Source organism: Gymnoscopelus braueri (genome assembly GCF_963280865.1).
Source record: "Gymnoscopelus braueri genome assembly, chromosome: 7".
NCBI classification, from domain to species: Eukaryota; Metazoa; Chordata; class Actinopteri; order Myctophiformes; family Myctophidae; genus Gymnoscopelus; species Gymnoscopelus braueri.
In genome coordinates this window covers 25899915-25923676 of record NC_137608.1, presented here as the reverse complement: position 1 = coordinate 25923676, position 23762 = coordinate 25899915, and the positions used below count along the sequence as shown (strand labels likewise).

Here is a 23762-nt window from a genome sequence, read left to right as displayed (position 1 = left end):
TAAGAATCTCTCATCATTGTTCATGTGATGGGTGTTGGGATTGCCCACTTACAGTCATCCCCAATCCCTTTGTTAGGCTAAGCATCATCATTCATCACTGATGGTGCTAAGTACCATCATCACTGATGCCACTTGTGAGGATAAGCAAAGTACAATAGGTTGGCCAGACAGTATTGTGTGACTTGTGAAATATGTACCTGCAGTGAGATGTGCTAGTACTAATGTACTAATGGTATTTCTTTATTTTCATTTCAGAATGCCACAAGCAAGGAGAGAGCCTCGCTTCACTGCAAGGGATGTGTTGGATATTGTAATGAATGGAGAGAGTGATGTGGACATCGACTTTACTGAAACTGATGAAGAGTCGGATGAAGAGGCCTGTGGAGAGGAGTCCAAAGAAAACCATCCACCCAGTGAACCCAGTGAACCCACTGACCCACTGCCCCCCCCCCAACCGGCCAAACACGCCAAACCCAGTGAAAGATATCAGTGGCAGAAGAAGACCTTCATCAGCCCTAATACAGACTTTTCTGGTCCACCTTTGACTGAAGATGTGAGTTCACTCCACACACCACTGCAGTACTTCCGCCGGTTTGTGTCCGAAGACATGATTGACTCCCTGACAACAAACACAAATGTGTACAGCCTTCAAACAACAGGAACATCAGTTAACACAAGTGGAAAAGAAATAGAGCAAATGATGGGCATGCATCTGAACATGGGCCTTGTACAAATGAATGGATGCCGAATGTACTGGGAAGCCAACACACGATATGCCCCTGTAGCTGATGTGATGCCACGCAACAGATATCAGTCTTTGATGACCTCGTTACATCTAGTTGACAACTTGACAGTGCCAGAGAGTGAATTTTGATTAATAAAATCAAAATTCTTAAAAATATGGCTTATTGATGTTATTATTCATAATGTACTGTTCTGAGGCCCAATATTATTCATAATGTATACTGTTCTGAGGCCAAATGATAAACCATAACCATATAAATGAACCCTTAAGTTGTTTTAGTGAAGTATATAGACATTTGCCATGCTATTCTGACAGTGAGTAAAATGGCCTATAGGAAATTCTGCTACCCGTTAGACCCACTGTTGTAATATTACAACATTTCAATAAAACCTTACGAAAACTATTTTTTTTAAAAAACATTATATTTTCCTCTCCAAAGTACTCCTAAAACACCATCTGAAAGGTTGACAATTTTTTTTTGTAAGTAGAAATATATCCGGGTCTTGCAGGGTTAAAGGTCCTTCTAAAAATATATTTAAAAACAACTATGCAGTTCTTACCCAACCTCACTGCATATTGTCGCTGTCAGGTGAAAAACTTGTATCACCATATTTCATATTTTCATATTTTCTCATAAATGAATGCCCTATTTTCTACTTCATTGTATGACAGTGTCATGCAAAAATATGCAAATAGTCAATCTACAAGCTCGTAGATCAGTTTTTGCTATTTTTGTTGCCGGACCCAGGGGGTCTGGCTTACATGAGGCTTTGTACCTGTTTTCTCCATACATGGGCATGGTCACTTTGTCCTTAGGCCCCAGCCATAAAAGTCTGTCCCCCTTTCGTCCATACATGGGCATGTTTTGTACCTGTTTTCTCCATACATGGGCAAAAAACTGGTTTTGGTCACTTTGTCCTTAGGCCCCAGCCATAAAAGTCTGTCCCCCTTTCGTCCATACATGGGCATGTTTTGTACCTGTTTTCTCCATACATGGGCAAAAAAACAGGTTTTGGTCACTTTGTCCTTAGGCCCCAGCCATAAAAGTCTGTCCCCCTTTCGTCCATACATGGGCATAGACACAGGCTGACACGTCATGTGAAGTCTGGGTCTGGTTACCTAGTATTACTTTAACACATTGACTGCCAGAGGTTAATCTCATAATGTACTCACCAGTGCCAACGTGTTATTGTTGTTTTTTTGTTTTTTTCATGTCGCCATAGATCTTGTTAAAATCCTTAAGATTGAGCCGTACACGGTCTGTTTACATCGGCGACATCTCACTGTATCTCCCAGTGAAAACCACGTGTCAAACGGGGCATCCATGTTGTAGTTAGAGCGGATTACGTTAAACAGTGATATGCGAGGAGAAAAAACTACAGGAAGAGAATTGAGTTTCAGTTTCGTCTGTAGAACGAGGGCGGACGTGATCGTCAAAACCGGATCCCAAATAATTCTGTTTCCGGTCATCAAACCGGAAACGGAAGTGGATCCAAAAAATTCCGAAAGTGCACCTGGAAAATTTTCAACGCGAATCGGCGGTTCGCGTAGATCTACGCGACTGGCACGCTGCGGCTTTAAATAGGTTCGCGTAGATCTACGCGATTGGCATTCAATGTTTTAATGTGTATTCTCAGAAATGTAACCACTTAATCCTCAATACTTGGTAAACTTGACCTTTGGCTCTGTACTTGGTCTGCTCTTTTCCCCCTCTACACCAATCGTCTTACTTTTTCCGAAAATAGCCAAAGTACGAGCTCAGAGATTTCATCCAAGATGGGGATTCTCTGTGGCTTACGTTAGTCATGGCTGTCAGTTCCCGCCTGATGTTGTGTGAGAGCTCTGACTGCTCCAGACCGTTCTGAATAACCGCTAGCTCGCACAGCGTCTTGAGACTGGGACGCATGTCTACGATGTACAGCCCTTTAGGCGTGTATCCTCCAAAGAAGATGATACGATCTCCCACCATGCAACAGGGCGTCCTACGATACCACCACCTCTCCGTCTGAGACGGGGCTTCCCCCTTGGGCTGAACCTTCCCCCAGGAGCAGGTGGCTGGGTGGAATTTCCACAGATCATTGAGGGTCTGGGTCTTCTCAAAAGAAACCGTCCAACCACCATCAATCTGTCTGACAGTCTGATGGAATATGTACAGCTCTCCACTGTAGGCAAAGGCTGAATGACACCAGCGTTCTCCTGGGAGTCGAAACGGTGGGAAAGGCGTCCTGCCCAGCCAGCAGTTGGACTCTGTGTCAAACACTCTGATGCTGTCGTTGTACTTCAGGAGCCCTCTGCCCCCGAATACCAACATCTTTGTCCCGATGATGGTGGCAGAGTGCCATGCTGAAGATATACCTCTGGCGTTGATTAAATCCCAGACCATTGTGGTGGTGTCCAACTTGTAAATGTCATCAGTGTATCGGGTCAGCTGGGTCTGTCCTCCATGAATATACATGACCTTCCCCAAAACACAGGCTGATTGGCCGCACCACGCATCTGGAACGGTCCCAGATACCGTGGGTTTGGACCATCGGTGGGCGTCGACATCGAATGCATAGAGCACACTGTGGTCCATTAGCCCTCCCCACATGTAGATGACGTCTTCTATCAGCACAGCCTGGCGAACGTGACATCTGGGGGTGGGAACCTCACCGGGACGTTTCCCTCCGCGCGTCACCGGGGGCAACTTCGCCCAGCGTAAAGACACTGTGTTGAAAACTTTCACGTCAATGGGATCCGTGTCCGTTCCAAAGCAGTACACCTTGTGTCCGACTGCAACAGCCACGTTACATTCTGGACCACATGGCAGACGTAGCGTCCAGAACATTTCTCACACGCAGTAGATCAAGTTGGATTTGTCCAAATGTCCAATTTACCATACCTTATATGGTAAATTGATCACGCTACACAGCTGTCCAGCAGTCCTGACAAATACCCTTCAAGGGAAGTCGCAACATTCAGCTGATTGATTGTCCTTGGTAAACCTCGCTAAATGACTTCTTGTACGAGTGACGATTGATTTTAAAGGACCTGGTTGTGATGTCGACATTGTGATGTCGTTGTATGATGATGTCATTACATAGAATAACCAATGAGGTTACTCCAACTGACCGACGTCGACACATCATTGAACACATTAAAGGAGTAGTTCATCAATTACACATGCCTTTATGATGCCTTGAATCAATGGAGATTTTTTTTTTGTCACATTCCTTAGCCAATAATTTGATGACCGGCGAAGTCTATCCGGTAGGAGACTCTGAGCAGCCATCAAATTATTGGCTCAGGAATGCGACAACAATAACAAAAACTAATCTCAGTGAATTCAAGGTTCCATATGTAATTGATAGAAAATAAGTCGTTTTTTTGGGGTGAACTACTCCTTTAGTCATGTCGTTATGGGCAGAAAAAAAAAATCTAAACTAGCAGATAGGCTGCCAGGTTAAGTGGTCACATGGGTGTGCTGCAAACACTTTCAATATCTTTGCCAGACCCAGAGGGTCGGCCTACATGAGGCTCTGCCCCCTTTCGTCCATACATGGGCGAAAAAGACCGGCTGTATAAAAGGGACCCTTTCTTCTCCATACATGGGCATAAAAGGGACACAGGCTGACACGTAATACGAAGTCCGTCATACGAAGTCCTTATAAAGTACTAGGAATTTATTCTGGGTCTGGCAGAACCAGGTCTCCTGGTCTTGTTTAATTCTCTGTGTGTTCGGGAGATTGTATGCATCATCTTCCCTGATTGGCCAACCGAAACCGTGAGCTTCATGGATTGGCGAAGCCTAAGCGTGCCGCTTAGCCAGTATAAGTCCCTGATTGGCCAACCTGAATCGTGGGCATAACTGATTGGCGGAGCTTTGCCTGTGACGTTTGTTCCGCATAGCCAATATAAGTGATAGCGTATGCAATGGAACAGAAAGTGGGCAAAAGCCGTAATATGGAAGAATGATAGAAGAATGGCTGTTGGGATGGGGAGAAGAGGGAAGGCATCTACGAAAGAAACGTGAGTGAGTGAGTATGGGAAGTAGGAGAGAGGAGGTGACCAATGACCATTATGTTTCAGACTTGCATCGTTCACAGAATGCATGGCCGCCCCGAGTAGGTTGGCACAGAATAGGCCGGTGCCCAAAGGCTGCCGTCCTAGTGGTAATTAATTAATGGAGAGCGCACACACTTGTCTGTTGCCAGAAATGACAAAATCACAGTGACAAATTATGTCAAAGGATGTCGGACATTGATGGGGAAAACAAAGAGCAACGATGTATTACGCTGCTTGTGGGCCGATGGAGATGGCACAACATCTCATTGGCTCTGGGTTCCCTAGTGGCCAAAATATGGGCCAAATATCGGATATTAATGTAATACTACTAAACCATTTCTAACAAAACTGCAGGATATTTAACCAATGTAAAGTATTAACAAGAGCTTGTGACTAAATAACTACATTGAATCCATTAGAAACATGTGGTTCTTTTCCATGTCCTGAACAGTGACGGTTTTGGACATAAAAGGTTACAAGTACAGATTTAATTGTGTCAAATTTGCAATTATACTAACGTAAACATAATCTGTAAATCCTGTAATCTGCTCTCTTACACTAAAGGAATTGTGCTATGCAAAAGCTCCAAAATGTGCAATAGTAACACGATGTGAACTTGTAGTTTGGCTATTTGAGCTATTTGTCATACAAAGAACTATAGCATTTAAGTGGTCAAGAAAATATAAGTAAAATGTACAAATCGAACCCTCCTATTAATCATCTGTCAGAGGGTAAATTACACTGGCCATGTTTAAAAGTCAGTGACAGTAGCAACAATAGATCTATTACTTATGAGTCAGACTCCTAAAGGCTTGTGTCAGGGATCATTTAAGTAACTCTAGAGAACATAATGACAGTGAGGGTTGAGTTCCCAAAAATAGATCAATGCCTTTCACTATGATTTATCTTGCATATCGTCGCTGTCAAGCAGAAACCTCACATCTCCAAAACGATACTTCAAAATGGCAGATCTACACACTCAAAACACATCGCATTCCAACGTGTTGAGAGTGTGTAGATCTGCTATCTTCGCTACTTTTGCACGACACTGTCATACAACAAAGTAGATCATAAATGTATGGGAAAAAAACATAAAACATTGAAATATGGAGACACAAGACATGTTATGAAAGAGGGAAAACATATTTGGTTTAAACCATGAGACTGGGAGATCGGGGGTTCGAATCGGGTCATACCAAATATATAAAAATGGGACCCAATGCCTCCCTGCTTAGAACTCAGCATCAAGGGTTGGATTGGGGGTAAGTCCCTGCAACATACTAGCGCAGTGATATTCAACTGGCGGCCCGTGGGCCAAATCCGGCCCCAGCGGAGCTTTCTTGTGGCCCCTGGAACATATTCCAATCATGTTTCAATGTAAAATTAAACGTTTTTTTAATTTTTATTAGATGGTTGGTTGCACTGGATGACCATTTTGAATGTTTTTTCATAACCGTTAACTGAAGCTCATTAATGGTTAATCAACCATTAACAGATAAGAATGAAATGTAGGGCCAGGCCCGCTGGCGTAGTGGTCCGGGCACCTAGGCTACAACGTAGCCTGACAGCGCGTTGCGGGTTCGAGTCCCGATCCCGACGGCCTTGCTGCGTGTCACTCCCCATCTCTCTCCCCATTTCCTGTCAGCCTATCAATAAAGGTATAAAAAAGGCATACAAAATAAAATCTTTAAAAAATAAAAGAATGACATAGGCTACTATTTAGAATGGAGGAATGTTAGTGACTCACTCAGGGTCCCAAATTAACACCCACCAGTACTGCATTTTCAGTCAAGACGCTGCTACAAGAACCCAAGAGCGGGTAAATGTAATCTTTGGTGAGTAAGTCAACCATAAGGAAAACACTTGGGTGAAAGTGTTAAAGTAGATCACTTCATTATGTACTGAAGAAAAGTATCTGGTGTTAAAATGTATTAAGTATCAAAAGTAAAAGTATAAAGACCTTTTCATAGTACAAAAAAACGAAACAGACAGAAATGTCTACTTCTACTACTTCTCTACTCTAGTTTTGAGTGCTGTTCAACCATCCATTTGAGTTTTGAGTGGATGTTGTTTATGACACCAAAGAAATAATTCTCTTTATGTATCCATTAGCTTGTATGTGTTAGTTTTGTGTGTATTTTGTCCATCTTCCATCTTTTCCATCTTCATCCACTTCAAACTCAAACTCAAGAGCTTGTGCTCTTATCACCCGAATGCTCAAAACATAAATACAATGCAAAAACCTTTCATTCATACGAACATGTAAACACTTCACCTTGCCAGCCTGCCTACAATACTCTTCACACAAAACGCTTCCATGCCAGGGACCCGTGCACAGAACACAATGAAATATCTACTTCCTCTTTTCTTAATATCAAAATCTAAGCATGTGCACCAGCAGAAACTGTCCTATTAAACATCAAAATGCAGTATGAAGCAGGCCCTACAAAGTTACCATATTGAACATAATATGCCCATTGTTGTGTCCTATCGGACCTATAGCACACAACAAATGGTCAAAATAATTTGTTGTCATGGTGGCCCCTGACTTCAAATTCATTTCACAATTGTGGCCCCCTGCCTAATCTAGTTGAATACCCCTGTACATGTCCAAGGGGTGTAATTGTACATTAAGCTACTACATGTGTACTTACGCACGCACTTACGCACACACTTACATACTTACATACCCCCCCCCCCCCCCCCCCGGTGACCAATTACCTGCTAGCATCAGCAGAGGTGATGGCAATGAGGGGCGGAGGGCGTAGTGGCAGTGTGGTAGGGCGTTGCGGCATTGTGACTGTGTCTGTCTCGGGTTTGCGGTCGTAGTAGTACTGCTCTGCCTGTCTGAAGGCCAGCGGGGGCAGCTGAATCGTCCGGCAGGAGAGCCTCCGCACCAGGAAGGGCTCCATGCAGGTGACTGGCCCTGGCTCCGGGGAGTCGGATGAGTCATCATCAGACACCTGAATGGGGGAGGGGAGGGGAGCAGAGCACAGAGAAGGAAAAGGAAAAAGTTGATCAACAACAAAACAAGCATGGAATACGAGATAAGGTGCCACCAGCTCTCGGTTTGCGTTTGAACATTTTGGACAGAGAGACCAACGCGACCGGCCAAGAGTGGCTTATATAGGCTACTATCTTCATGGTCGCCGCTAAAAAGCATGTGGCATGTTGAGCAGATGGAAGGAGAGGGAGTCGGAGGTGAGTAAGACATTTTCAACACAAAAGACAGATATAAACATAAAGGAATTAGGTAGACACAGCCTGCTAAGATATACTCCAAAAGCTAACGGACAGGGATTTACAGTATAAATAAGAAGAGAGGTGGAGCTGAGTGAATAATATCACAGCAGAGACATGACTTTAGGAATACAGTTAGAGTCTGCCTTTAAGACATCTCGGTGAGTCAGTTACCTTAGAACCTGATAGGCATTAAAAGAGACTCCCGCAAAGAAAGAGGAGCATGGTAAAAGAGAGTACAGTTGCCAGAAGTGGTTAATTAAAAAGAAAAAAAAGGATGTCAGTGCAAAACTGGTAAACAACAACGGGCTTGAGATATGACAGAGAGAGGCCATGATGGGTACTCTGACAAGTGTTACTCTGACAGTCATCCTGGAGAGAGGGGTAATTGCACTGGGATAAACTCAGACACCCGTGAGGAGATGCTCAGAGGTGAAAATTACATAGGCCTACTACACAAGAAAAAGCACATGCCAAGGTCATAAAAGAACTGAGGAGGATTGAGTCATCTACAGTATAATCTCCTCAACCACACAACCAAGTAGGCCTACTGTATGATATCGGCTTAATAATCCCACAGGGGATATTCAGTTGTCATGGCAGTACCGCATCTCATGTGGATATCTGGATCCACATGGGAACGGTGGCTCCAATGTCAATGGATCTCGGACTTGGTTCCAATGTGGATCTCGGACTGTATATGGCCAGCCTGTGACATCACGACGTCAGTCGTCTATGTGATCTACGACGTATGACTCACAACATAAGTGACAAAAAACATTAGTGGAAGTACTTCTGTGGTCCACTGATCGGACCAGCAGTTTGTGAGATTAGCTGACACACACACACACACACACACACACACACACACACACACACACACACACACACACGCACACAGGCAGCACGCATGCAGACTCTCTCTTAGACAGCTAGCCTAAAACTAATACCGAAACAACTCAAAACTAAAATATAACTAAATATTTTTAAACAATAAAAACTTAAAGGTAGGGTAAGTGATATTTTTTGGTTAAAACAAAAAGTATTTAGTTAAAAGGTTAAAATACTATATTCTGATAGTAATCATTGCTATAGAGTGTTTTTTCAGTAACAGGAGTCTCCCTGTCTCTCCAGCTCTTTAATAAACAGAAAATACATTTTTCGGTAGGTGTCAAAATCTCAGCCAATCAGGAGAAAGTATCCATTTTTAAGCTTAATTTGTATAGTGTTCCAGTTCCAATTTTGCATGCTCATTTCTTAGTGTCATCACTTCCAATTTCACTTGTTTAATCTATATCCTGATTGAGTTCTGTGTCCTGGTTGGATAAAATTGGAAATGAAACTGAAACTGAAACGAAAATGCATTTTCTGTTTAATAAAGAGGTGGAGAGACATGGAGACTCCTAATACTAAACAAACACTCTATAGCAATGAGTACTATCAGAATATAGAGCTATTTAACAATTATTTTAACCAACGCAAATCACTTACCCTACCTTTAAGTGAAACAAACAAACCCACTCTGGAAACTAAATGAAACTAAACTGAACAAAAAAACATAAAACGAAATAAAAATACAAAACTATAATAACGCTGGATTAGACGACTAAAATCGTGCAGTGTGCTGTAAATGAAGATAGTAGCCTACCCATTAAAGGCAAGAACAGTAAGAAAGGAGAGAAAGTCATTCTCAAGAATCTTCAAGAAAGTACTTTATATCAATATTCTATTTTAATTAAGTTGCAAAGGAAATTATATTCTTGTGAATCCATTACTGGATATCACAAAATATAAATGAACTAATGCAAATGAACTCACTTTAATATGCAAATTGCTAATCCAGTTGCATTTCCCTGGCTCCACTAAGCACAAGAGCTGATCAATGTTCTAATCTATGCCACTGAAAGCATTCAAGAATCTAGGCGACGGAATCATTTTGTTGGCACACTCCTCAAGTTCTCTGGGGACAGAAGGAAGGGAAAGATGGGGACCTAAGCCTGTGTGTAATAATAATGTATTTATTTACTTTATTTACTGTTTAGTAAAGCCTTAAGGTCCTTACACACAGGGGCGAATTCTTCATGCGAATAAATACGTTGTTTTTTTAACCTTATAAAGTCAATGCAAGCGTCCACATCAGTTTCGCGAAGCGAAAAAGCGTCTTTTAATTATTCGGAACGAGTCCGAATTTTGCGTATATTCGCATATTCGCCGGTGTGTAAGGACCTTTACTGTTGTATGTGTACTAAGCTGCGTAAGGAGCTGTCTTGTGACAAACGTTGACGTGAGGGTGTCATTAATCCTTGCCCCTATGTCCTAACTATCTGAATATTATAGAACCAAGTACGCCACGTTGCATGCTGGCCTAGTATTTAGTTGATATGAGAACAGCTTGTTTCTATTACACACTCCCCTCTTATAAATGGGTATAAGTAGCCCTGCTATTAGCAGAGAACAACCTGACCACCACCCTGTGTTTTTAATGTTTTTCTCCTGTGAGCTCATGTAATAAACTGCTAGTACTATCTTAGAAATACTCAAGTGTCTCAGACAGACTGTTATCCTCAACTGATCTAGAATTCCTCAACACCTGTGTGTAAGGCAAGGCAAGGCAAGGCAAGGCAAGGCAAGGCAAGGCAAGGCAAGGCAAGGCAAGGCAAGGCAAGGCAAGGCAAGGCATAGCACATTTCAACAACAAGGCAATTCAATTTGCTTTACGCAAAACATTAAGCAAAGGAAACATTTATACAATGACATTAGGATGCATAAAACTAAATAAGTCAACATATACAATTACAGTGCAGAAGAGAATGAAAAAGACAAAAGAAAAGCAACTCAATCAAAGGCAGCGGCAAACAGAAATATCTTTAGTTGTGTTTTAAAAGAAATAAGGGTGGCAGCAGACCTGCTGTTTTCTGGGAGTTTTATCCAGATATGTGGTGCATAAAACGTAATGCTGCTTCCCCGTATTTATTTTTGGTTTTAGGAACAGAAAGCAGACCTTTCCCAGATGACCTGAGAGATTTGCATGGTTCATGATATCGCACAAGATCAGAAATGTATTTTGGCCCTAAACCATTCAAAGCGTTATAGACCAACAGTAGTATTTTGAAAACAATTATTTGAAACACAGGGAGCCAGTGTAAGGATTTAAGAACTGGAGAGATATGCTCCACTTTCTTGGTATTAGTAAGGACTCGACCAGCAGTGTTCTGAATCAACTGCAGTCGTCTGATTGATTTTTCAGGAAGACACAGTACACAGTGTTACAGTAGTGAAGTCTACTGAAGATTTTTCTAGATTCTGCTAAGACTTTAACCTGTGCTATATTTTTGAGGTGATAGTAAGCTGACTTTGTGATTGTGTTAATGTGGCTGTTTAAATTCAGGTCTGAGTCCATGACTACACCAAGGTTTTTGACTTGGCTGGAGGTTTTTAACATTACCGATTGGAGCTGGGCGCTGACTTTTAATCTGTCTTCCTTAGCTCCAAAAACCATTACTTCAGTTTTGTCTTTTTAAATTGAAGACAATTATGGCACATCAAATTGTTGATTTGTTCAATGCATTTACTCAGTGTTTGTATTGAACCCATTGAATGGGGTGGCCATAGCTGAGTGGTTAGTGAGCTCGCCAGGGGAGCCAGAGCCCCTGAATGTCCCAGGTATGATTCCAGGCCAGGCCAGCGATGTGTGGATGTGTGTCCCTGAGCAAGACTCTTAACCCCTAATTGCTCCTCGAGCGCCGGCTCCCCAAGCGAATGGCTGCTTACTACTCCTAGTTGGTAAATGCAGAGGACGAATTACACGTGTGCATATACAGTGACAAAAACACCCCAAGGAGTGGGGACTATTCTAGCTATAGTCCTCTGGTGATGTAGATTTCTGTAACTATGGTATCTTATTTAGTTTTTTAACATAATCTGAGAGCTAGTGGGAGCATGTAGATATTGAACAGTAGAGGCCCTAGAATGGACCATTGTGGAACTCTGCATGCGATTTTTGTCTGCACAGATGTGTAAGCGATAGATAGTATACAAAATAGATAATTTGCTTGAAATACAGCCATTTCAATTATTTTAGTTTCGAAATGGGCCTATAATTGTTTAATAGGAACGTGTCTAATTTATTCTTTTTTAAGAGTGGCTTGATGACTGCCGTTTTCAGGGTCTGTGGGAAGCAACCTGATTGAAGAGATGTGTTGACAATTTGTATAAGATCTGAGGCCATGCTATGCGTGTAGTGGATCCAGGAGTGACCTTTACACACACACACACACACACACACACACACACACACACACACACACACACACACACACACACACACACACACACACACACACACACACACACACACACACACACACACACACACACACACACACACACACACACACACACACACACACACACACACAGCACCATAACAGTTTTGGAACAAAAATCCTCAAATCATGAATGCAGTGTCCGATTGCCGTGAAAGGCCTCAGAAGAAATGGTATTGCGCCTACAGATTTTGTCATGCAAATCAGTACACATTATCTCTATGGTCATGTGATCAAGACGGATCTGTCCGATTTTTCCTATTCCATCCTAATTGGCGAATTCCGAACATTGCTGACCCACATGAACCTACCTGACCTGGCGGAGACCTGTGCTCCGAGGAGCACTTTTTCTAGTTTTACTTTTTCTTTTAGGCATTAACAGCCCTTCACTATTAAGTAGACCAACCATCAACATCTGCACCACAAATACTGTAGCTGATTTACAGGTAATAGATAGATTGAAAGACAGATAGACCTTTGTTGATCCACATGGTTTTCAGGTGTCGTAGCAGAGCACAGCATTAATCACTATCTGTGTAATCCTCACACATAAGGGGACCTTAATTAAACAAATGGAGCTGTCCCTATAGATTGTTTAGAATCTTAAAGGAGAACATGCTGAAGCATTAGTTTATATCCAAGCTGATCCACAGACCACTGTGGCTGACTTTGAATGGTAAAAGTAGTAAGAGGGCTGTTTATCGTTAACACAAGAGTCACATTTACGTGTGTGGTGAGGGATTTGATCCTTTGATCACCGCCCACCCTATGAGCCTGGGTCTGCCTGACGTTTCTTCCAGTTAAGGGGGAGTTTTCCGTAGCTAATGTCGCAAACATTGCTTGCTCAGGGTGGGACAATGTTGGGTCTCTGCTCTATATGTAAAGTGTCTTGAGACAAAATGAAATTGAATTGATGATAACTACAACAAAAGAACAACATTGACCTCACAGGATCAACATTCAAACATGATAAAGGGGATCACAAAGTGGATTGATTGATTGAATACTTTGGTTTGCAAAAAAGGTACAGTGGTACAGATTTATAAGGTGCTAAAAGGATAACCCAAAATAGTCCAAAGGGCTGATTTCCATTGAGGTCCTGTGTATTAAATTCATCTAGACATTCAAAGACAAACACAAATTTAAAGAACAAATTTAACCTATTTTTTTTAGCCAAATCTGTGTTGAACTAGATTAGAGGAGCTCCCTCTGGTGTTGTGCTTGTGTGCGACTTTAACGTTATTGAAGTAGTTTGACAGGTACATGGGTGTCTCTGTAGTGTTGCGTATCTTGAAGACCAGACCAGGCCCATTGCAAGTTGCTGTACTCTACCCTGAGCAGTAGCCTGACCAGTTTGTTTTGGATGTCTGAAGCCTTGTTTTTAAAGCCATGAGGTGCATGCATAGTCAAAGTGACATTGGATGAGTGCTCCTGGCTAGTGTCCTCAGTGTATTCCTACTGACCAACAAGGAGATCCTGCTCAAAAATCTTGTTCTTTGGTTGACCTTTTTGGAGTCAATGAAACTCAAACGAAATGCTGGAGGCCAAATCATAGGCCTCCTCTCCTGTGTCGTGACTCACCCACTACCCTGCCAAACACCTCCACCCCCACAATGCCAATCTTCCTTAAAAAATGGAGCCTTCATTCCTAGATAAATATCCGTATTAATGGCGTCATTATAATCAGTGCCTTATGGGGCAAGAATAATAATTGAATTATTCACAGTGCTTTACATCGCCGTGGGGGGCAGCGACAGAATTTGATTTAATGACTGAATGAAGGCTAATAAGTCAGGAATAATATTGGGCTATTCATTGGACTCATACAAAACCACAATGAAAAATATACAGTTATAAATATACATTATAAAATTAGATTCTGTGTCTGATATTTGCTCAGCCTTCATGAATGGCACTTTTTTGCGTGACATTTACGCAGGCTCCTTTATGAAGGTGGATATCATATCATTGACTACAATAAAGGAAGCTCTTGACATTAGCAAACACGTGTGTGTGTGTGTGTGTGTGTGTGTGTGTGTGTGTGTGTGTGTGTGTGTGTGTGTGTGTGTGTGTGTGTGTGTGTGTGCGTGTGTGTGTGTGTGTGTGTGTGTGGGGGGGGGGGGGGGGGGGGGGTAGGTATCCGCCAGGAGCGGCGGATACCTAAGCTCTCCTGGCTTTTAAAGTTGTACTGATTCTTAATGAAAATATTCAAAGGGAGAGACATAGAAAGAACTTAGCGTAAAACATTTGCTTAAAGAGTCTTTATTAGGACACTTGGTCCACATTAGTACACCAATAGAAATATCTCTGTATCCATTACAAAGAGGTATTTTGCTGCTTTGAATGTAGCTTGCTGACTCACCATCTGTACTTTCAGGTGTACTTTTTGTATACAGGCAATTATGTCCTTGAAGGTTTGTGGAACCAGTCTTTTTGTGGCCTTTGAGACAGATTATTGAACAAGCAGAGCCAATTTGTTCTGTAATTTTGTTTCCCTGAAGTGACCATTCCATAACCAGGATATAAATGTTCTCCTGTCTTCTCCTTTAGGCTTAAACTAAAGGACCATGAATAATTTTCTTTATCACTTTCCTACTCCTGTAAGTCCAATTATGTTAGGTAGTTTCATAACTGTGGATTTATCGGTTGAAATTTTGTCACTCCCCCAGGAATCATTTGGCATTAATTAATTCTAATTGACCTTTTTTCTGTTGACCTTTTTTCTAAGATCAATTTCCTCTCATGGAAGACATGGAACTTCAAGACAACGCACCCTCCAGTGAGTTGAATTGAGTCTGTTGTTAATGATTATGCTCTTATCTTAAAATAAGTTCATAGAAAAAAGGGGGCATCAGTCATTTGCATTAAGTCAGACTCGTATCCATCTACTAAGAGTATCTGAGAATAACCTTTCCCGATTATAGGTAAGGGCCGTTCCCTCACTGAATCAAGCCCTGACGTATAAAAAAGACACAATCACTTCAGTACAGGATGAACATGAATTTGACACTTAAATGTGCACACTACTGTCTTCCCAACAAACAGATCAGATCAGATCAGTTTGCCTACACAAACGTGTAGGCCGATATTTCCAGGTAGAATGTCTATTGTTTACACAATAAACTGGTGGGAAGTTGGTTGGATCAGCGGATCGCTCCAAAATATAGACAAAACTGTAAATCTGCATAAATGGAGTACATACTGATGTCATCAATATGATGTCATCGGGCTACTGACATGATAGACCCGCCTGGACTCGGATATTTGGGCATAAGAGAGACACAGACAGACAGATACAGAAATCCCCATATATCGCATTAAAAGGGACACAGACAGACGGATACAACTGGTACTCTGACAACGGGTACTACGGGTATTGCATAACCGGGTGGGTCATCATGCATTTCTAACGTGTATCGTTCCAGACTTTCATGATTCCCGAATAGGCCGTGGCATCGTTCTATATTTCTAATCCTCAATCACAATGCAAAAGTGTCCCGTTCTCTCAGAAATAAGGTTAATGCTACAATGCGACGCTGCTGGCGTTATCTACCCGGAAATACATTTTTGTTTGTGGTGATGTCATGATGATTTGGTCTTTTGACCTTAGGGAAATATTAAATCTGGGACACCACAAAGTATTTCTATAAATAGGACCTACACTGGTCAGGCTATAAAACAGTGCCAACATGAAATTACTGTAGTCTTAGTTCATTCAGTAAGGGCTTGACCATGACAAGTCTCAATGGATTAGAATGAGGGAAAATATCAAGCTCATTATTTTGTCTTCTTTACCCAGTGAGATTAACCTTTCATCTCTGTGGCCGTTATTCATATTGTTCTCAAGACCGGATTACATTACATGTCCCTCGGGTCAAAAGACTGCTTTTAGTCTTTGCGTATTTCAAACCACAATGCAATTACAATATTGAATCCCTGATATGATGATGAGGACATCTTATAATTATGCTTAGAAATCTTAATGTTTTTCAATGTAATAGTCTTAACTGGGAATTGTTTTGAACCGATATTGATGTTTGTGTTCATATTGTCTCGATTTACGTTTGTTTTTGCTTTGTTATTTGTTTTATTTACTTCATTTTTCATTTCATTTAATTCTATTTTCCTATCCGCCTGTTAGAATCTCTTGATTGAAAATAAGGGTACACCACTCAATGTATTCGTGAGAACATAAATAAAGATTGAATGAATGAAAGAATGAATCTCCGTGCTCTGAATTTAGCAGTTGATATTGATCAGAGAATGAATCTTAAATGGATTCTGAACTGAGCCCCGGGCCAGAGCGCTGTGAGAGTAGTGACTAAGGTACTAGAAGGACACAAACCCGAGAAGGGGAGAGATAAGAAAGAGAGATTGAAATAAATTAGAAGGGGATGGACAAATCACCTAGTTGAAAAAACTATTGAGTTCCACCATTTCACTGCTGTATGTGGCTCTTTGTTTTGGAAAACCAACGGTACACTGGAGCCAAAGAGGAAATAAGATGGGAGCTTTATCTGCAGGGCTCATTTTATTGAGATACTGTCGATTCTCTGACTTTGCTTTCCATCTACAGAATGGTAGTTTGTGAAGTGGACCACATAATTTTGTCCAGTCTGATATCCTTGACTCATCATGTTTCTTTGAATCTAAACGCAATGGGTTTGCCTAGCAGATACAGTGTCTCTAATAAAACTGGTTTATTATGTCCCTGCTTGGTGAGGGATATTGGTATTTACAACGTTACTGCCTGGCCGAGCAGTTCACTTTGTGTCACTCACACACAGTAGCTTTAAAACACAAGGCCTGTGACACCCTAGAGGTTCTTGATCCCTCTGTAATAAAATTAATTAAGAAAATCGCTCATTAAAGGGATCCCTGGCCATATGCCTTAATCTTTATATTAAAATTGGCTTAAGGGAGGACCCGTTGTCACGTTCATGTCACTATGACCCACCCACTCAAAAGGAATAGAAACGGCTGCCAGGGCCTATAGAATTTATTAACCGAACCCCATAGTCTAAATGAACTTTTTTCCAGCCTCATACAATATAGGACATCTCTGATCCATTATGTATGAGATGGAGGAGATACCTCCTTCCATTTTAAAAGTAGAGAAATGGTGTTTCACATGGGGACATGAGGGATGGTGCAAAGTTGATAGGAGAAACAGCAGGAATGACTACAAGGCCATAGAGTTTTGAAAGAAGGGAGAAAATGACATGTAACTTCCTGTAGGAGTGGAACTCCAAATGCGGCAGACTTGAGCACCGAGCAGGCACACTAGGGTTTCGGACAATAGAAGAACGCCCAGTAGCGTTTTAAATGCGGAAGTCTTGCAATCCCAGATTTGACCACCAGGCGGCGGCAGCTTCACGGTTCTACCGCAGTTCTAGTGGCTTGGTTCAGAGCATAGAGTTATAATATATCTAGAGGACGGACTGCCCCGCCCCCAGCTACTCATTTCAATGAAAGTTGCTCACCTGCGTTTGAAGCACCCGGAAGAACCTTCTACCTACGATTTTTCTTGTTTTTAGCACCAAATTGTGGTTAAAATCTATTTAGTTACTTTCTATTCTGGACTTGGGGTAGCCAGTGAAGTGCGGCTAACACCGGAGTTATGTGTGCTCTGCAGGTGAGAATTCTGGCCGCCGCATTCTGCACTAGTTGAAGTCGAGATATTGAAGAACGGCTCAGGGTGGTCCGTTACAGTAATCAAGACGGGAAGAGACAAAAGCGTGCATGATTTTTTCCAGGTCTTGAGAAGTGAGAATTGATTTTATCTTTTCAATGTTACGTAGATGGCAAAAGCAGGACTGGGTAACCTTTTTAACATGGAACTCAAAGGTCATATATTGTCGAAAAAGACACCCAGGTTCTTCGCTGTCTGTTTGACATTGGTTGCCTGTGGACCAAGGGACAGCCGAACTGCATTTGAGCTAATCTCAGGGCCTATATGATGAGGATTTCAGTTTTGTCTGCGTTAAGTTGTAAGAAATGTTGTGCCGTCCAGTGTTAATGTCAGTTAAACAGTCATACATGACTGTGAGTTTACTGAGGTAATCTTGCTTGAATGAGAGATACAGCTGTATATCATCAGCGTAACAAAAATGCCTTCAAAGCTGTTAATAAGAGTGCCAAGGGGGAGCATAAAGAGGGAGAACAGGACTGGACCAAGTATGGATCCCTGGGGGACCCCACAGGTCAAGGGAGCTGAGGAGGAAACATAATTGTCGATAGCGACAGCCACACTTCTCCCTGACAAATAAGAGGAAAACCATTCCAAGGCCAACCCGGGTAATCCCATCGACTGTTGGAGCCTATTGAGAAGGATGGAATGATTAATGGTGTCAAGCAGCAACAGCACTGAACACTCTCCAACATTGGCCCTCATAAGGATATCAATAGAGACTCTAAGGAGGGCAGTTTCAGTGCTGTGCTTCTGGCGGAAGCCGGACTGAAACTTATCAAATGTGTTATTATTATTGAGAAACTTTAGCCAGGGTTTAACCAGAGTTTTAATAACGGCAAAAAGAGCTTTTGGCTTATTCTTGTTAAGATTTATCAGATTGGAGAAATATGCAGTTCTTACATTCTCAATTTTGTGATTAAAAGCAGACAGAAGTTCCTTCATGTGGATGAAGTTAACTGTCTCCTTAGACTTTTTCCACCTTTCTGCATTCTCTTTATAGGCTGCGGATGTCATCGTTCATCCATGGGGATGAGTTAACGGCACCAGCACATTTCTTTTTTGTTTTGAGGGGGCAACTAAATCTAGGGCAGACAAACATAAATTATTAAACTGGCAGACGAGGTCATTGGTGTCAGTTGGAACTGTCACATCCTTAAGGTCTGAAAGAAACGAGGAAAGTTTTTCAGCAGAGCAGCTGTTGAGAGTGCGAGAGCGGATTGAAAGTTTGATGGGTTGGGTCTCAGCAATAAAATCTATGTTAAGAAGAATATATTTGTGGCCAGAGAGAAAGAACTCACCCAAATATAGATTATTATTGAGGATCAAGCCCAGCGTAAAAACTCCATTAAACTCCAATTCCATTAGGACTGGTCCTATCAGTTTGTTTTACTTTCATAGACGGACTAATCACCTGGTTGATGTGCTTTGTCTGCATGTGTAGCAGAGTGGCTCATAGCCTCTGCCTGAAGACCAAAAGCCTAAAATGTCCCCCAGCCAAGGGGAATTCCCCTTTAGGCTAGTGGTTAAGATGTTTGGCTTTAGTGTCCCTTCCCGTGCAGGAGACCAAGGTTCACTACTTTATTATTTTTATGTCAATTTAAACAGACATGGGGGCCACTGTCATTTAAATCCCCTGGCTTATTTTTGTTCCCTGTCCGCCTCTGTACAAACATAATTGACACAAGGAATTAATACTCATCCAACCCTTCCCTCCATTGCCCGATGCTTTTTCATACACACACACACAATCTCAAAACATTGTCATCACACATACCAACCAACCACACACACACACACACACACAGAAAAAAAATTGAAGGAGGTACAGTAGGGCTTGCTCTACTGAGCACACCTTTTGAGCCATTGCACACACAATTGTGTGGCATCAATACATGGTAGATTAATTTGTCTATACAATGAAGTTCAAGATATTGACATGACCCTCACCAGTGACCAAGGAAGATGTGACAACAGATATGGCAACAACAACAACACTGAAGCTAACTAACAGCATCCACATGCGTGGGATACAGATGTAGCTATTGATTTGATGTTGAGACTTTCAGGCAGTGATGCAGCAGCCGGTTAATGTGAAAGAAGAGGCATAGATCTCAAGGATGGGTGGATGTAAAAAGAAGTAAACAGGTTCTTTGTAAAGAAGAAAGTTCATTTGTCACACAAAGTATGGAACAAGTTGTTTTTTCGCTGAATGTGACTGAAAAGAAAATGTTGCATAAGGTGCATTGCCTTTCTGCAATACTGTAGGCCCTTACATCCACTGGGACTTGATTCTGCACCACTCATCTGAAAACCTCCTTTGAGAATTCATCACATTATTTCTTTGTGTAATAGAGAATGTATATGCAGTGATACACTCCGGAATGTTAATTTAACTCATCCATTTTTACACTGTCAAATTTAAAATCCCAGATTTCGTAACGGGTCTCTAGTGAAATCAGAGAAAGCTCCAGTACATAGATTATCAAGCACCGTACCTCTGCTCTATTTGCTAATTGCTACTGCTGTTGTATGCACATTGATACTTTATATTCATAGAGATACGCTGTATTTGTGGCACCACAACTACACTGCAATGTCTGCATCTACAGCTTCATATTATTATTTCGACCTACCATGACATGCCTTAAATAATGTATGGGAAATTCTTCTTTTTATATTTTTTGTTGCTGTCACTCTGAAAATTGAGTGCATACACAGTACACTCCGGGTACTGCAAGACAGGTAAACAGAATACTATGTCATACTGTCTTGTTTTCATTTAGTCTCAGAGAGAAGTGGGATACTATTATTAAGTGTGTGGAAAAGAGCTGGGTACTGAAGAAATAGCAGTATAACAGCATCACCTACATTAAGTATGGTGAGGAGAGGGCTTTGACTTCATTTGTTTTCAGGAATGTGAACACTAGACGTCATATTTAGCTGCCTGGGGCTGAATGACAGTTCATACTGCGATTGGCATGGTTTCTAGTCCTACTAGGAGGCCCTGCCTTTCTAAACATGTCCAGACTAAATGTTATGATAAGAGAAAGGATATAAGAGAGACAAAATGTAAGCCTATGAAACCACACAGAGGATCTTGTGCCATCGCCAGCCCTTATAAGGCATAGCATCAATGTCTAAACTTTTATCTTTTTTATCTGCAAAGAGGGGATAATTATGTGTACTAATCATGTATAATTGAAATTAGGCTATCTTAGACACAAGCAGTGTAACAGGTTCAAGGGATTTCAAAGGGTTGTGATGACTCTCAATGGTATCATCAATTGTTAACCACCCATTGTTCAAGTGAAAGATGAAATAAACATCACTACCTCTATTCTGCACCCACCAGACAGAGTTCACAGCCAATTTTATAAGCATCACGCCCTGCAACCGAGCTCGGCTGCACACGGCGAACCAGCTTTATGCAAGAGTTATCACACCAATCAAAGCCAATAAGGTGTGAAACGAGAGCTGTGAACAGCAATTAATACAGAGGCTTCCTCTATACATGCTGTACTGTAACTGGTTTGTGTGACTGCCTGTACATGTACTTACAATACAAAAACAGGAGCACAGCAGGCAGACAGATGGAAGTATAGGCAGAAAGGAATGGATAAAAAAAAAAACTAGAAAAGCGTGCTCCCCAGAGTGTAGGTCTCTGCAAATTTTGGAAGTCAGTCATAGCCAACTGGAATGGAATATGAAAAATCTGACAGATACATCATGATCACATGACTCCAGAGATGTGTGTACCGATGTGTGTCAGATTTGGACAAAATCTGTAGGAGTAGCGAAGTGAGAAAGAAAATCTGCCAAACGGAGCGAATCAGTCTGGATCCCAGGCTAACAAAAAGTGTGATTTGCACATTTTACTAAATGAAGTGTGCGTGGCAAGTTTCACGCCAATCGGATCCAACGGTGCCTGATTAGGAGCAGAGAACAGACGGACACACTGAGTCGGACACATGGACGGACAGACAGGAGTGAAAAAAATTGCCTCCGGCCTGGCGGCAGGCAATAATGTTTGGCAGGCTTGGTGGAGGGTGGGGGGCGGCATATTTCTTATTAATTCTCTATATGTTTTAAGTTTTTATGGAGCTAATCTAATTACCTTTTTCAAATATGCAGTAGATTGTTCCACACTCTCTGCAATAAATGAACAGGTTGATAAGGTGGGGCTCAAAAAACATTAACACTGTTTACACTCAGCCCCACATATCAGTAACACATCAGTAACACTGCTACAGTATGATCAATCTTCACTTGATAGTCGGCATGATAGTTCAATGTGTCGTGGCTCTGTGTACGATGTCTGCCACAGAGGTTTTGGAGTCAGACAAATTGTTAGGTGTCATCTGTGCCTCGGTGCTCTTGTCCCCCATCCATTCTCCTCATCTTGCTCGGTCATCTTGCAGTTACATCGTGTCATTTCCCCTCATACAGCTCATTCTTCAGTCACATTTTCAAACGTCCCATGATGTCTCCCCTGCTCCTTCTCTCTCATCTGTTGTGATTCCTTGCCAGTTTTCTGACCCTGTCTTTGTCTCCTGCATGCATTGGGTCTCCCTTGACATCTTATGTACTTAAGCCGATGACTGCATACAGTGACCCCATCAGTGCCTCTGTCTGAATACCCAGAATGTGTTTTCCAAGTCAGAATTCCCCAGAATTTCCCCCTCTCATCATACCCCTTTGCAGACACATCATCCCTGTTGTTATCCCTCCTCACCCTGTGTTCCTCTGCTCAACCTGTTCCCCTCTTCTCATCCTGTTCCCCTTTCCTTGTCCAAAAGATGGTCTGTGGTCCGTGCCTGGATGTCCCCCTGCTGGGCCCTAATTGTTTATCAAGATGTGCACGGCCAGGAGACAGAGTGATGTCTGGCCTGTCTCCACTGCCTCAGCACACCCTCGCTCACACAGCCACAGTGTCACGTCTGTGACACACAGTCACATCTGCGTAGCCATGGTGATGCTCATAAGGTGACTCATGACAATTGGACAGCCCCCAAGAGCCTGTATTATGTATACAGTGTCCAAGAAAATGGAATCACACACAGCTTGAGGTATTTTCCCAGGCTAAATTCAGTGTGGTGCTTTTTTCCCATAGATAATATTTTTACATTTAGAACTTGCTGGGATTTCCTAAGCTCCTCAATATTGTAAATCCATGTTTGAGAGCCTCATGCAGTTACATGCCTGCCCCAACGGCTCACTACTGTGAATTAACAACCACACATTTTGCAGATGTGAAACATCTGGGAAGGCAGTGACTCATAGAGTGGCTGCTTGAGAATCTGAAGGTTCCTGGCTCCAAATGGCTTAGTGTCGTAAGATGTTTTTTGGGGAATTTTCAAGCATTTATTTGATATAGATATAGTGGAGAGAAATTGGGAACGACAGGCAGAAAAGGGCCTCGAGTCGGATTCCAACCAAGGTTGGCTGCAAGGACTGCGCCTTCACGGTACGTGCTCTACCAGGTGATCAACCAGGGCACCCCAGTGTCAAAGTGTCCTTAATTGAGTAAGACACTTAACCCATTCAATCCGGTAACGCATCTGTGTCATTTTAGATTTGAACTATAACCATTATTTTATACTTTGGCTACTCAAAAACAGCAGATATAGATATAATAGCAGATATACAAGCTCATAGATCTGCTATTTTTTTAAAGAATCGTGAACATTTGTGCAAATCTTTGAATATATATTTTCAA

At 41.9% G+C, this 23762-nt stretch overlaps 1 protein-coding gene across 1 annotated transcript in view; it reads right to left on the bottom strand.

Annotated features, from left to right (window-relative positions):
- Positions 1–23762, bottom strand: part of pde4d (phosphodiesterase 4D, cAMP-specific) — a gene marked incomplete at its 5' end in the record, with an annotated part of 272984 nt that overhangs the window by 221389 nt on the left and 27833 nt on the right. The window contains one exon of the mRNA XM_080432822.1: positions 7511–7752. Coding sequence (XP_080288948.1) covers positions 7511–7752 — 242 coding nt within the window. The remainder of the gene's footprint in view (positions 1–7510; positions 7753–23762) is intronic.